At 38.6% G+C, this 15,704-nt stretch overlaps 1 protein-coding gene across 23 annotated transcripts in view; it reads left to right on the plus strand.

The window, feature by feature from the left end:
• The window catches only part of DTNA (dystrobrevin alpha), a 390,047-nt gene that overhangs the window by 332,158 nt on the left and 42,185 nt on the right, over positions 1–15,704 (plus strand). The window contains exons 13-14 of one of the 23 annotated variants that reach the window (XM_028480017.2): positions 6,734–6,811; positions 7,375–7,467. The exons of the other annotated variants lie outside the window; for them this stretch is intronic. Coding sequence (XP_028335818.1) covers positions 6,734–6,811; positions 7,375–7,467 — 171 coding nt within the window. The remainder of the gene's footprint in view (positions 1–6,733; positions 6,812–7,374; positions 7,468–15,704) is intronic. 23 annotated transcript variants of the gene reach the window in all.

Below are 15,704 nucleotides of genomic sequence, written 5' to 3' on the forward strand. Positions count from 1 at the left end.
TTTCCCCCAGGTAGGACAGTCTAATTCCTATTAAAGTAGCAATTTCAAAACCAATTTCATGCTCTTAGTGTTTAATTTCTATCAGTTGATAATGCTGGTGGTGATCCCCTGTTTATTTCTTAGCCATGTCCATACGCTAAGGTTGATGGAAACCATCATGCCAAATGTAGGCATAAGTTAAAGGCCCTAATCTTCCTACAGTTGGAACTTAACCAAAGAAATAGGACCTAGAGCTCTGCCCTCACTCCTACCCCACCCCAACTGCCCCTGTTAAAATCAGATAAAAACTAAAACCTAAACAAGCCAAGAGTGGTGCTGGTCAGTGTTGAGGCTGCATTAAAAAAAGTAAGGAAGTTTGCCTTGCAGATACTTTATTAAGCCTGAGTGTTTGGTCTTTGGTATTGTGACAGATCTTAAAAAGATAAAGCAGAATGAGGATGAATTGAAATCACTACTCCAGAATCCTCACTACAAACTCCTGGCATTCCTCACATAGAGTCCTTTGCAAGCATACACTTTGATCTTCAAAAGGCACTAGGGCCTATCTTTGAAGTCTTTTGACATCCTGGTAACCTAACTCACACAGATTTATGAGGGTATACTACCACCATCTGCTCCATCCCCTGTTCTGATATCTGTTTCTAGCTATATCCTTGAGTCACTTTTCCCTTAACTTAAAAGAGGGAATTCTCAAAGGCACTCTCCCTTAACACTTTGAAGTCTTCGTGTGTGTGTGTGTGTGTGTGTGTGTGTGTGTGTGTGTGTGTGTACTCAATGCTGATTAGCAGTTAAGCACAGTATGGGTCAAATGACACAATTCATGGGCAAATTCACTTCATTCATTTTCTTGATCATAATTATATCCCTAAACCTAGATTGTTTTCTTATAACTGCATGAATTTATAGGAAAAGAACAACTAGATCAATGGAAATTTATCATCACCACTAGGAAAAGAACGCCAGTATATGATGTATGATTGGGTAGCCAACATTAAGCTTATGAAAGATAGCCTGCCATTATGGCAAATATTATTGCAAGAGCTGACCACAAAGCCCTTCTCCCCCTCACTGCCCACAGCATTATGCCTTTGAGTTTCTGCTGTTGGCATCAGGGCCCCTTTGTAAAATCTTAATTATCTTGCCAAAATCCTCACCTCGTTTTCGTGAGAGAGCTAACCAGTCCTTTCCATTTGGAAAATATTTCATTAGTTGTGGCTGTTATGGCCATTTCTTCATTAGCTACAATAAGGACATTCTAAAAATTTGAATGGCTAGATACTTTCACCTCCAGTTTTAGAAACGTCTCTTAAAGATTTTACAGATATTTTTATAAATGCAACCTCTAAAGTCTTAACCACTCACAAAAAGAATCACTTTGGCTATTATATCTAGCCAGCACTGATCACTCTCACAAATATTAGCACATTGTTTATGATTCATAGAGCGTGTTGAACACAATCTAATACGCTATTTTCTGGTTTGTCTGAAAAGTATTTGGTTAATTACTAATACTGTATTAGGTCCAGGGGTGCATATGGGGAAGATACACTGCCTTCCCCACGCACTTTCCAAATCCTGATTCTTCCCAATGGAATAGCCTTTGCGAGTTATTTTTGTTGGTTGACTGGTTGATCAGTTGGTCGATTTGTTTGGGTTTTCAACCACAGAAAGGCTAATTCACGTGTCTTTTTCAGTTTTTTCAAATACTTTGCTTTCCCAAAGAGTCTTTACCTAATAACCCAGATTTTTAATCTGACATATAATGTTCAAACTAAATTTTAAACATTTGTGTTTTGCTAATCAAAAGTGAATAGAAATAAAATTGAGGTACTGAATTCAGACTTTGCTTCTGAAAATCAGTTTTCTCCATGCTCAACATTTTCTAAGATTAAAGCCCATCCCTTTTCAGTCAGGAAAGAAGGTAAATTTATAAATCAGCATCATAAAATAGATGCATTTATAAATCAACCTCAACTGAAGATTTCTTCATTCTTTTCACGCTTTCTGGGCATGTTATATGAAATTTGAAATAAACACTCTCTGCAAGTAATTATTTATTCCATGTAGCCCCAGAGCTCCACTAACATGCTAGATTTTTTCAAACCTGAATTAAACTGGTCTTCGCACTCAACTCTATTTCCTATACTAAACTGTTAGTGTATAATAAAATCTGCCATCACCTCTTCTTCACTTTGATAACCTTTATTCTCTTACTAGAGTTGCTTTAGTTGCTGTCTGTGTGTGCTCTGTACCCAGCAAACTTTTCTAGAGCATCTCTTGGCAAAAACACAATTGATACAGCTTGATGCTATCTGGGGGACAACATAGTAAATGTAGTGAATCAAATATGACCTAAGAATTATTATTTCTTCCATGGTACCTGCTTAAGGAGGTTTGACTTGCATGCCAGCCTGAATTGATGACAACTCATTTTCCCACTGAGACACTAAGCTATTTTTTAATGCTTGTTTGCTGATTTGCGTGTGGCAGATATTTTATGTTTCAGATCAAAGATGTTGAAAGCTAGAAAACGAAAGGGGAAAAAGAGTTTTTCAAGAAATTATCTCTTGGTAAAACTGACTTGTGGACTCTTTTTTTATTTAAAACTAATTTATTTAAATTAGTTTGATGACCTTGGTATAGATTGTGTTAATTACAGTGAGAAGCAAAATGTTATTCCCAATTGACAGTCAGCTAAGGAGGGAGCCAAGTTTACAAGTCATTCTTCACAAGCCCAAACACCAACAAGTTTATCAATCATTTAAGAATCAATAAAAAAGTAAATCTCTCTTCTTAATTTGCCATGGTTCAAATATCATTTTCCACTTAACCATTGTGATGATAATTATGCCACATTACATAATTTGTTTATATTATATTGTTGCTCTGTGCAGGACTTCTATTTAAATCCTTTTATTTTCATGTTCAATAAAAGAAAAAATATATTTGGCCAGAGCTAATATAATAACACAGCATAAGCAGAAGTGGTTTTTAAAACTATATGGCAGGTTTAAGCAAAAATCCAGGGAGCATTTGTGTGTGATTTTGTTACCTTAGAGTACCCCCAAAATGTTTGCACTTAAGCAAAATCCTGGCATCAGTTGGATTCATCCTCCAAAACTAAAGGGTGAATTTAAATAAATAAATATGAAATATTTTGAAATTGTTCTAATACCTGTGTGTGTGTGTGTGTGTGTATGAAAATTTTTGGAAGAAGGCCATTTGTCTTTACGTATGCTCTTTTCCAGAGTATATAAAGGAACTGGTGACAAAATAAGAGAATTTTTTTTTTTAGAAAAGAATAATCTAAAGGAGTATTTCCAGCCTCTTTTCTTTCAGCAGAACACATGAAATTCAAATTTCACCTTGTCATACCCTCCAGGGTATGATTGTCACCACAACCAATAATGAAAATATGTGTGCTGAAGGAGGTGTTTATACATTGGCAGGGCCTGGTGAAAAGAAAATAACGTCAATAAGAAAAAGAGATCTGTATACACACAATTTTAGGGATGGTAGCGTTGCTTCTCCTTGGGACTCAGATTAGAAAAGATTTATCGCCCACAGTCAAGAGGAGCCCCAGGTAGTTACCAGTTTCCGAGGTTAAAAGGAGGAATGCATTTAAATTTGAAGACGGGGCATGCAGAAGATGGAGAAGTTTCCGGAGCTAGAGCTGCAGGAAAGCCATTGGCACGTTTGGACGCACTGACATGCTGGAAGCAATCACTTCTTGATAAGGCCCTAGGTTCCAGTGTCGCCTGATCCCAAAGCCCACAGTGAGTTGGAGATATCACCAAACTTCTCCAAGCAAACTGCCAGAGCTACAAAATGAAAGTTTAAACATCCAGATTATTCTATAAAATATCGTGAGGGTACCTTGCTTTGAAGAGATTATCATAAATTACCTGGTGTCACTACCTTTGCAACAACTCAGGAGAAAAGTTTTTTCACTTTGCTTCCCTTCTTCAAGCTCCTTGGGAGCTGCAGAAGAAATTCTGGTGAAGATACTTCATGTGAACAGTCCTTATAGACCCAAGTTTTAAGTGAAACCTGCCTCCTGGTCTGCTCTCTAAGTTCTTGATCCATTTCAATTAGAAAGAGTGCTTTTTTTTTTTTTTCTTGTTTTCATCATGCACTTGGCTTCCTCTACACATGGTCGTGTTTTCTGCTTCCCAGAAATAAATGATTAGGAGGAGAATTCAAGGCTAGTTCTAGGTAGTACAGAAACTATGCGGACATTGAGTACCAAAAGTCAGAAATGCTCTTGGCACTAGATGCTAACAGCTTTAGCAAAATGAGATAAATGGTTTACTTCCACAAACTCATAAATACAGAGGATATCATCCCCATATATTCCAAGAACTGGTTTTCCCAAGGATTCATATGGGAAAGGAAAGGAACATGAAAGGATTTAAATGATGCCTTCGAACCAGCACTGGCAAGGGCCAAGGCAAAGAAAATGACAACGAAAGGATAAGACGTGTATATGGAGATGTCTGCTCCTGCCTTTGAGGAAAGAAGGGACTTGGAAAGAGCAGGGGAGACAGGCAAGTGGCGTAGAGGAAGGAGAGAGGGGCCCAGAGAATTGGAGAGAAAGAAAGAATGAGCCACCAGAGGAAAATGTGGGCAGCTGCTCACTTCCTGCTACCAACCCTGCACCGTGCTGATGTCAGCAGGGTTCCTCCAGTGCCAGTGCTTATTAGTCAGTGGTGGGACACACTTCTGCAGCTTTACTCACACATCACCCTCCTCCCATAAGACGTCACCAGGGTAACAAGCATATCCTCGTGGTTGATCCTCCCGTGTTTCTTTTTTTTTCTTCTGGCACATTCAACATCAGAGGTTGTAACTGTATAATTATTAGGCCTTTGATTTAAGGAAGTAACACAATTTCTGGGATTCAAGGGGAAAAGTAGCATATGTAACAAGGCAGAGAAATGGTTTCATTTGGAAGGAAGAATTCTTAATATTTCACACAGTGTTTTGAGTGGTTTTACAGGGATCTGAAATCAATTATATAATAGTGGGTAGATCTATCTTGTATTATCACAAAAAAACAGTTGGGGGAAGTGATTGGGCAGCAGTGAGACCGTAGTTACTGGATAATGAGCTGTACTTCAGGAGACAAGGTTTGGAATGCTGTCTTGGTGGGATGGTGGGAAAACATCAACTCCAGTGGCTTAAGATGCTTATTTGCTCCTGATGGGCAGGTTTCATAGTCTTTGAAGGTGCAGATCAGTATGCTTTAAAAAAAAATTAACTTCATCAGGAAAGCAAATTCTCCTAGAACATTAATTTCATTTTTAAAGTCAGTTTTGTTTGTCTGCAGTTGTACTTTTTGAGTAATGGGTGCATTCCTGTCCTGAAAAGCTGAGTAAAGTCATAATATTCGACAAACATTAATGCCTACTCTATACTAGATGTTTTCTTTATAGATCAAATTTGATTTTAAATTTACCAGAAGCCTCACTATTTAAGGAATCTTGTAGTATATACTATTATAAAACAAGAATTCCAATTATACTGTGCATAATTCTAATGTGATATTCATTTATAAGTTGCTGTATTTTGTGCTTTGTGGTCTGAAAAAGTGGTACTTTGTAGTAAAACCTTAAAACTTTTGAAGTCTTTAAGATTTTTAACTGCTTTATTAACCATTCTTATATATATATATAGATTTATAACTTCTTGAAAAGTTATGGAAGTTTGTGGTAAAAATCTAATAATTTCAATGCAAGTAATTAAAAACTTGGTATTCAAACAAAGTCAGACACTTAATTTTTGTATTCTCCATGAAGGGAGAAAGGGATAGTTTTAAGTACACCAGTGTTGCAGGGCAAATTTTTAACCTACAAAAGAACAAACTCTCTTTAAGCACATTAAAGTACAGTTATAATACTAAGAATCAATATCATATTTCCCAATGCACATGCCTATTCATTATAGTTATAAATTCATTTATATGATATAAATTTGGGGTGCCTTTGGCTTGGCCACACTTTATTATTATTTATATTTCTATTTTCCTTTAATAAAACTACATTAAACTTTTTAATTTTTCATTAAAATTGCCAATTAAAGTGAGTGTTCTTCCCAATAAATCTAAAATGATAAGAATTTGCCCTATTGATTGGACTCTTCTTCACCAGTTATAGACACAAGGAGTATGAATATATGTTTATAAGGCTCAAAGGTTTATTTCTCTGTTTCTCTGAAAGTTTTCTTCACAGCTTCACAGCCAAGGTCAGGTGACTTGTGCCTAAAGTAGCAAAACACTTTTAATATGACACCAATCTCTAGGTAATTTTCAATTCTCTGTTCAACACAGAATGTCGGAGAATAGAGGGCAGGCTGGAGAAATAAGCTTCTTGTGTGGGATCTGAAGGCTGGCAGGACTTAGTGAACTACTGGACTGTGTACAGGATAGTCTGTCATGAATGCTGAATGAATTGTCATTGTGTCTGGGCATATGCAATCTATTTGTTTAGCAAATAGCAGAGGTCAAATCTGGGATCCTAGAGGCTTGTGTAATTGTAATTGTGGTTCTCAGGCCAGGTTGCTACTCCTAGTTCAACTATGTGGAAATCTGAAAACATCTTGAACGTTTCAAAGTAATGAAAGAGCTGTCCAAATGGAGCTTGGAAGTAGTCTTAGGAGTTTCTGTTGCCAGTTTCTATTCTTGAATGCATTGCCGAGTTTACGCTCTTCTTGGCTTTCCCATCTTATTAACCAGCTCTCCTCCCAAGGACAGTGAAGTCGAGCAGAGCAAACTGCTGGCTAGGGCTGCTCCAGCTTTGCTGAAGGGCAAAGGGTAAGTTAAAGCCAGAGTGTGCTGGAACCCTGAATTAACTAAACTAAAAATGCTGATTTCTTGTGTCAAAGATGCTTTGTCTTTGAAAGACCATCTTCGATTTAATCAAAGCAGCTCTGTTATAACCCCATTAACAGCATCAAGTAGTTATTTTGAGTAGACACATCTGTGTTGTTACTCGCTTTCCCTGATTTCCTTTTCTTTTTTTAAAATGACTAAGCTTCAGATTTGATTTTCCAAAGGATAATCTTTGCTTGCAACCTATTTCAGTGTATTTACTGTACAAATGAATTTCTTGACCTTAGTAGTTTGAAGAATGCAATTCTGTTTTCTTAAAAGTTACTTGACCTAAGTGGAAATCTATTTTTAAAGAGAGTGAAATGGCATTGTGAATTTCATTGCTTGGATTTTGCTTGTGTTTTTTCATAGAACATCGCTTAGTTTTCCTTTACTTGCTTGGTTTTCTAGATGCCTTTTCTACCACAAACTCACTCCTACCTGCCCTGCTTATTTCTGTCCACCTGTCCTAACAACACCGTTTCTTTCCTCCTGCCCTGTTTCAGGATACAGTACAGTCTGAATGTGGCAGACAGGCTAGCTGATGAACATGTTCTCATCGGGTTGTATGTCAACATGCTCCGGAGCAACCCATCATGGTTAGTGCAGGTTTGGCTGCTTGACTGTCCTGCGAGAGGGGGAACAGTCTGATCTCTTGACAAGCAGTCTCAGCAAGGGGCAAAGTCACTGGATGCCAGAGGTGTCACTAAAGCATTTTTTTAACTGATCCGATTAAAATGTCTTGTGATGTTACTTTGGACACTGCCCATTAATGTACCATAGAATTCACATTTTTGTTTATATCTTAGCTAAAGGGACAACTCGTGTAAGCGGCTGCTGTGCTAAATATTAGCATCTAGGGAGATGCAAGACTCTGGGTCCCACCGGTCAGTTCTGTGTTACATGTGCCATGTCAAATTACTACATGACGGTGTTGCAGGAATTTGTCTTATTCCAAGGACTTGTGTGTTTCTACTGATTTGGAGAACAATCCTCCATTCCCTTAAGACAGAAGTGAAGAAGAGGGAAAGTGATAGGATGGGGTTATACCATGGAAATCATTTCGTCAACAATGATAACAGCGGGAGAAATTGTCTTTCAACTCTTCTCTTACAAATGTTTCAGGGTAGCCATCCTGATACAGCCTACTTTCAAGTCCCACGGTATTCAAAGCTTACTTTCCAATGTGTTAAATGTGTGAATTCAGATAGCCTTATGTAACAGAATAAAGGCATTCCTAGAGTTTTTCCCTTTCTATTTTAGTTGTGACATAGGAGATTCCTCCCATTGGTTCAAGTTAGTTAATAATAAATATACATTTTCAATTTGAATGAAAATAAATGCACAAACTGTATAATTATCACATTTCATCCTAGTTTAGACAACTGTTTTACAAACATGTTTAGCAAACCAGTTCCTTAGAAATATTCGATTTTACTTAATAACCCTAATACATTTTCTCTGAACTGAGAGCCTATGGATTTTTTGCCATTATAACTATTAAGTGAGCCAATGGGTTAAATTGCCTTTAAAATTGGTCCCCTTTCTTCTACTGTGTCACAGAAAAGCATCCCTCAAACATTTGGCATTCATCGCCCTCACCACTTGGTATTGTTAACCACTTCTTTGTTTCTAGAACTTTCCTCCCTTGATGGCTTAGAACTGTTTTTTGCAAGATTAGTACATGAGATGACTTTAGGTGATACACTGATGAACATTTATTTGTTTTAATAGTTATATATTTATCTTAATTTGTATTTTTTAAATATATGTATATAACCAGTGTACTGGTTCAATTTTATACTATATGCTACTCTTTTAGGAGATAAAAATGCACTCTTCAGCTAAACCCATCTCTTTGTTCAAATTTTCCCAGCTTGTAGATCGAACAGTTCCTCTTCTTTCTTACATCTCAGCCTCTCAAACCTACAAGTGGAGTGATGGTTTTCATCTTATTCCCAGTGAATTTGGTTCCCCAATGTTATATGGTAGCTGAAACAATAGAGCTAAATACTAAATTAACCCCCCCTCCCAAATTTGTGTTGGTAATCTTCAAAGCAGGATATAGTCGATAAAGATTCAATCATGTCTGAATGCAGTGATGTGATCTCACACCCTGTCCTCTCCTGTCCTTGGGAGTGTGTGTCCAAAATTCTAGCACACTCTGGTTATTTCCACCACTCTTCTTTGACCTTTTCTTAATTAAAGTTGTAACAGAGAAATCTCCAAAGAGGAAAGCGCAGAGTTTGTCACTCCCAGCCCTTTTCCCTCAAGTGGTTAATCATATTGACTTGATGGTCACTTAAGACCGTAAAACTGTCTCAGTAGAGACACCTTACATCGACTTGATGAAAGATAGATGTGACTTGTATTTTGAAAACAAAGCAGAATTTAAGACTGATCAATGAAGCTGACACGGTTTTAAAAGCTACTGCCCTCCATAATTCTCAACACTTTTTTCCATCCTTAAAAAATTCCAACTTCTCTTTTCTCATTTTGTTCCTTCACTTCCCTTTCTGTTTAATTAGATCCTAACCATTCCCCACACCTGCCAGGATTCTGTAAGCGATGCAGTGATGTCTCCCCTCCTTTAACATCATTATAGCTCTGATGCTTAACCGTCATTCAACTGTGGTGAGATATACAATGGTAGTAATCACAAGAGCCACCATTTTTTTTTTTTTTTTTTTTTTTTTTTTGGGGTACGGGGGCCTCTCCCTGTTCACAGGCTCCGGACGCGCAGGCCCAGCGGCCGTGGCTCATGGGCCCAGTCGCTCCGCGGCATGTGGGATCCTCCCGGACCAGGGCACGAACCCGTGTCCCCTGCATCGGCAGGCGGACTCTCAACCACTGCGCCACCAGGGAAGCCCAAGAGCCACCATTTTTTAAAGCATTTGCCTCATGATAAGCACTGTGTTTAAAACTTTATTTACATAATTTCCCCTGGTCCTTAGATAAGCCGGTAAATACTCTCATCCCCGTTTTATCGATCAGTAAAGGTATCAGTTTAGAGAGTTTACATGACTCTCCCACAGGCACATAGCTACTACACAGTGGGGCCGGGATTTCAACTTTTATCTACCTGATCCCAAGCTCATAACCACTGTGATACATTGCATCTTATAAAACCTACATAAATGCATGCCCTCCAGAAAGCTCTTCTGGACATTCCACAACTGCATCCACCACATCTCTGTTTACTGAAATTGCATATCCCATTGTATTATTTGTATTTCATTTTAACAAATATTTTGAGCACATACTAGTAATAGAAATAGTGGTTGTTCATAAATTACCAATTATGTATTTAGTTCTGTGCCTTGTGATTTCTCATTTTAGTTGTAAGCTTCAAAAAGACAAAAATTTTCTCTTCAGCTTCTTGGACCTCATCACAGCAGCCAGAATATGAATAATAAGTTTTACATTTATGAAGTGCTTCAAAAATGACAAAGCCCTTTCCCACACATTATTTAATCTGCTTGTCAAAGCCCTATAGGTTTGGATATTATTATTGCCATTTCACTGATAAGAAAATGCCAGTTACAAGACATTAAGTGACTTATCCAAGGTCACCTGCCAGCAAGGTCTTCTGATATTGAGTCTCATCTGTTTTCCACCTCATACCTCGGCCTTCCTGTCTGTGCACCCTTCATGAGATGGTCTATAAAGAGGAATCTAATAGTTGTTCTTGCTTGCAAGGTGTGTTTTTGTGAGTATTCATATACGCTTCTAATTCACTCAGTGTAGGGGCCTTCTCCCCTATATCAACTGCTTAGCACAATGGGAAACTGACTCATCTGTAAATAGTCTCCTGCTAAATTAAAGATATTCTTATGTGCCCTTGCTGGTTCTGATGTCAGATAAGCCAAATAAATAAACTGTAGATCAAGGGAGAAGTCCTACTGTCTTCCTAATTCCTAAGTGAAGTTTTAAAAGCCTTAATGGTTTTCAAGCACCTTCTTCATTGGGGGAGGAGGGGGTCTCAGAGTTATACAGTGAGGGTTTTTTCTGGCCTCTCCTAAAGCTTATCAGGTGCCCAGCCTTGCTAGTGGTTTATAGGACAGATGGTGGCAGGCAGACCAAAGGAGGTTGCAAACCAGCCCAGAAATTCCAACTCTAACCATAATTTTAAGCCTTGATACTTACCAGTCAGAAGCTTCTGGCACGTTTCTCTCAACTCTGAAAAGGCCCCTTGTGTAAGGGAGAGAAGCAGTACAGTGAAAGGGTACAGTCTATACTTTGACGTCATGATCGATTGCTGTCACTTTGTTAGACTCCTGATCTCATATAATTAGGTTAATATCTGTCCTGCTTATGTTTTTCTCAAGTACAAGAAACGGGACATTTTGACGCCTTTTTCCGGGTTTCACGTATGAGATCTAAGTTGTTACTTGCTCACTTGCTTCCTTTAATAGAGTCCTTTGGCACTTAGTTCACAGCCCAGACCCATCACCGGGGCTGCAAGCCTGTGCGTGATCTAGCCCTCACCTACCCCTCTCCCAGCCCCAGCTCTCATGGGGTTCTCCCACTCAACCACAATATTTAGTCACATCAGCTTTTCATCAGTTCCTAAAAAAAATTCCTAAAACTGCCTCAAAGACCATGATATTAGTTCTTCCCTTATGCCTAGAACATTCTTCCCCATTTTGCTTCTGCCCTTTCCTTCCACACACACATGAACTGGCTCCTTCTCTGGCTTCCAGACTCTGATTAAAGGCACCTACCTACTCAGGTAGGTCTCCCATATTAGTCTGATCATGGGATACTATTTATTTCATTCTTGTCATAACTGTTATCATTGGTTCCTTGGTTGGTTGGTTCACTCCTACCTTCCTCTTATGGGGCAGACCTTCTTGGACTTGTTTACCACCATCCCTCTGGCACCTAGCACAGTGCCTGGCACACAGTAAGTGCCCAATAAATGCCCATTGATGTTGGAGAATATTGATAGTGCTACAGACATAAAATTCCCTCTCACTCTAAACAAAATTGTTAGGAGTCCTCAGAAAATCTTTTTTACTAGAAAAATACTTTTTGCTATTAAGAAAATCACCTATTATAAATTAGCCCTGAAATTGAACATTTAGTGTAAGAGTATAAAATAGGTGAAAAAGTAAAATATTAAACTTGACGTAGGTAGAAGTGATAAATGTGGATAAAGACGAGAAGCAGCAATTCACTGATGTGACAAAAGCAACTAATAAGGGGCAAAATAAAAAAACTAAAAGTGATGTTGGGCAAGAAAATTTTTTTTAAATTTTTTAATGTTCTCTGACCTTTTCCACTTTGTATCAGTTCACTATGGCTACTGTAGCAAAGTACAACAGACTGCGTGGCTTGAACAACAGAAGTTTATTTTCTCACAGTTCTGGAGGCTAGAAGTCTAAGACCATGGAGCCTGCGGGGCTGCTTCTGCTGAGGCCTCTCTCCTTGGCCTGCAGATGGCTGCCTTCTTGCTATGTCCTCACATGGCCTTTTCTCTGTGCACATACATCCTTGGTGTCTCTTCCTCTTCTCATAAGGACACCAGTCATATTGGATTAGGCCCCCACCCTTATGACCTCATTTAACCTTAATTACCTCTTTAAATTCCCATCTCCAAACACAGCCACATTCTAAGGCACTGGGGATTAGGGCTTCAACACGTGAATGTGAGGAGAGACAATTCAGTCCATAGCATGCTTCTACACTGAATCCACTGAATTGTATGCCTTTAATATTTTTAATGTGTAGGCTAAGATTTGACTGACTCTTTTCAGTAAATGTTGTGATTTTGAAAAGTATAAGTTTATTGCAAGCTGCAGAAGGGAAAAAAATATTATCCACACATATTGAAAAGTACCTTCTTTTATGAGTTTTCATTTCCTTGTTAACACTACTCCTTTTCTTCTGTAAAATGTTTAGGACCTTCAGTTATAGAACTAGACTTCTGAGAAAAACATTTCCTTAGAATCCTAAAAATGTAAACCTTCTGAAGAATGTCAGAAGTGAGCCAACCTTTATTTCTTCTTTTGTCCAACTAATTCTTGGGTAGTTCCTGCTATGTTCTAAGCACTGTGCAAAACCCTCAAGTTCCAAGGGTGAAGAGATTGAACCATTCTGTCCTCAAAGAAGTTACAGTTTAGTGAAGGATAAAGACAAGTGAAAAGGGCAATTAAAATGCAAGGAGAAGAATGCAACATCATTTATAAAGTAGTCTTGCTGTTTTGTTTTGTTTTTTTAGCAATAGAGACGCAGACATAGAGAATGGACTTGTGGACATGGGGGAAGGGGAGGTGGGATGAATTGGGAGATTAGGATTGACATATATACACTGACATGTGTAAAATAGATAGCTAGTGGGAACCTGCGGTATAGCACAGGGAGCTCAGCTCGGTGCTCTGTGGTGACCTAGATGGGTGGGAATTGGTGGGGGGAGAGGTCCAAGAGGGAGGCTATATATGTATACATATAGCTGATTCGTTTTGTTGTACAGCAGAAACTAACACAACATTGTAAAGCAACTATACCCCAATTTTAAAAAAGCAAAGAGATAACAGCTATAACAAGGGCAGCAAAGTGCAGAGGGCTATAGAATATATAAGGAGCAATGGACCTGAATTTGGAGGTCGGACATGAGGGCAGGAAATGGAAGCCAAAGCCAATACCAGAATGAAGAGGAATTAGCCAAGCAGAAGTGGGTGGAGGAGACAGAGAGGCCATTCAGGACAGAGAGAATATGGTTCATTTGAGGAACTTAAGTGTGTTAAGGCCACGGGGGTAAAGGATGAAGCTAGACTATGCAAGACCTTATAAGTCTTATTTAGGAATTTGAAAAATGAGAACCTATTAAGAATTTTATGCATAAGAATGTTACAGCCAACTTCACTTTTAAAAGATCGATGACTTGAGGACAGGAAATGAATTGGAGGAAAGAATAACTCTCAAATCAGAGTGACCTATTGAGAGGAATTTACACTCATTCAGGATGAGATGACGGTGGCCTGGGCCACATTGGTGATAGCTGGAATGGAAGGAGATGGAGGAATTTGTGAATTTGTAGAGGTAGAAGGCATGGCCTTGGTGGACGATTGTAACATAGTGGGTTATCAAAGTCAGGGTCTTGATAAAGGAGTTTGAAGGCACCTCTATAGAAAAGCCATTGTTATGGTAAGTTGTTTTATTATTATTATTATCCATGAAGATTCCTGTGGCATTTTGCTCTCAACCAACTGTGAAAGACAGGACATACCCTGAGAAAGCCATCCTCCACTTAAGTAATAACTAATAATGCCTTCTCAGGCAGTAATCCTCCTAATGGCTATTTGCATTTTAATAAAAGAGTAGTGACACTTCATGACCTTAAAAAGTAATCTCTAAAGTTCCTGTCACCATTCAGACAAATGGAAAAAATATGAAGGAAAAATGAAGAAGTATTTCTGGTGCCCTTTAGATCACATTATTATTTGTGTGTGTGTGTTGTTTTTTTTTTAAACATAGGTGAATCTCTTCATGACTCAAGTGTAGACAAATACATTTTTTTTACATCTATTCTGATTTTTTTTCTTTTTTTTTTTTTGGCCGCGCAGCTTGTAGGATTTTAGTTCCCCAACCAGGGATTGAACCCCGGCCCTCGGCAGTAAGAGCACGGAGTCCTAACCCCTGGACTGCCAGGGAAACAGGCCTGCAGAGAAACCAGAGAAATGTGAACAAACCTTGAGTTCCCAGAAATCCCTGCTAAATCACAATTTAAGAAGCCCTAGCTCAGCTGAGGCCACTTGAGTTTCCTAGATGCCATTTTGAAATCACTAGCAACAGACGCTGGCCATGTATTTAAGGCAGAAAGTGGAGAGTTTTCAATGTAATAGATTTCCCTATTCTGAAATGCAGTCTACACGGCAGACCCTTTTTAATTCATCATGGTCTTGTAATAAGATTACTGATTATAAAGTCTGGAAATGAATAGGCAGGGATGGAGACAATGTTGGAATTGGTATTTCTTTAAAGATTTAGGGAATTATTGGCCATTCATTTTCGACTATTTGTAATTGAAGTCTTGAAATAATGGAATTTATTAGGGGAACGCCTCATTCACCCTTGTATAATGTGAACGTACTGAAATGGCACATGTGGACTTATAAATCGTCTGTGTGCACAAAGGGGCAATACATCACTCCACCCCTCATTCACTAGGTGCTGGAGGAAGGAGAGGCAGGGGAAGTATGAGTTATAGCTTACTAGATGAAACCCCATAACTTCCCTTCTTACATTTCCAGGAGGCTTTTTTTTTTATATAACCTTCATATTATTTATATTTGCTGGTCATTCATGATAAAAGGCACTTTTATCATGAGGGTTTTTATCAAGGTTTTTTAAATTATTTATTTATCAAAACACTCACAAATGTTTTTGACAAAGTCACTTTCAGGCATTCAAACAGATCATCGTCCTGGGCTTGGAGCTTTGGGCCTTGTCTACACAAACTGTGTTGAGTTAGGCGTATGGTCTCTAATACACCAGCCAGAAAATGACCAATGTGTTAAAATCAAATTAATTTGTTTCTTTTTGGGGTGGTTTTATGTTTAAAGTAAGGACAGCGTAAACTTTCACTTTCTCATTGAAGCTGTAACAAGAAATTCAGTTATTATTTTTAAACACTGCAGAGGGCAGACGTGTTTTATATAACACATCTGCTTTTCTTTTTATTTATTTATTTTTGGCTGCGTTGGGTCTTCGTTGCTGCTCTCGGGCTCTCTCTAGTTGCGGTGAGCGGGGGCTACTCTTCGTTGCGGTGCGCGGGCTTCTCATTGCAGTGGCTTCTCGTTGCGGAGCACGGGCTCTAGGTGTGCAGGCTCAG

This window comes from Physeter macrocephalus, chromosome 19 (genome assembly GCF_002837175.3).
Source record: "Physeter macrocephalus isolate SW-GA chromosome 19, ASM283717v5, whole genome shotgun sequence".
In the NCBI taxonomy this organism is placed as follows: domain Eukaryota; kingdom Metazoa; phylum Chordata; class Mammalia; order Artiodactyla; family Physeteridae; genus Physeter; species Physeter macrocephalus.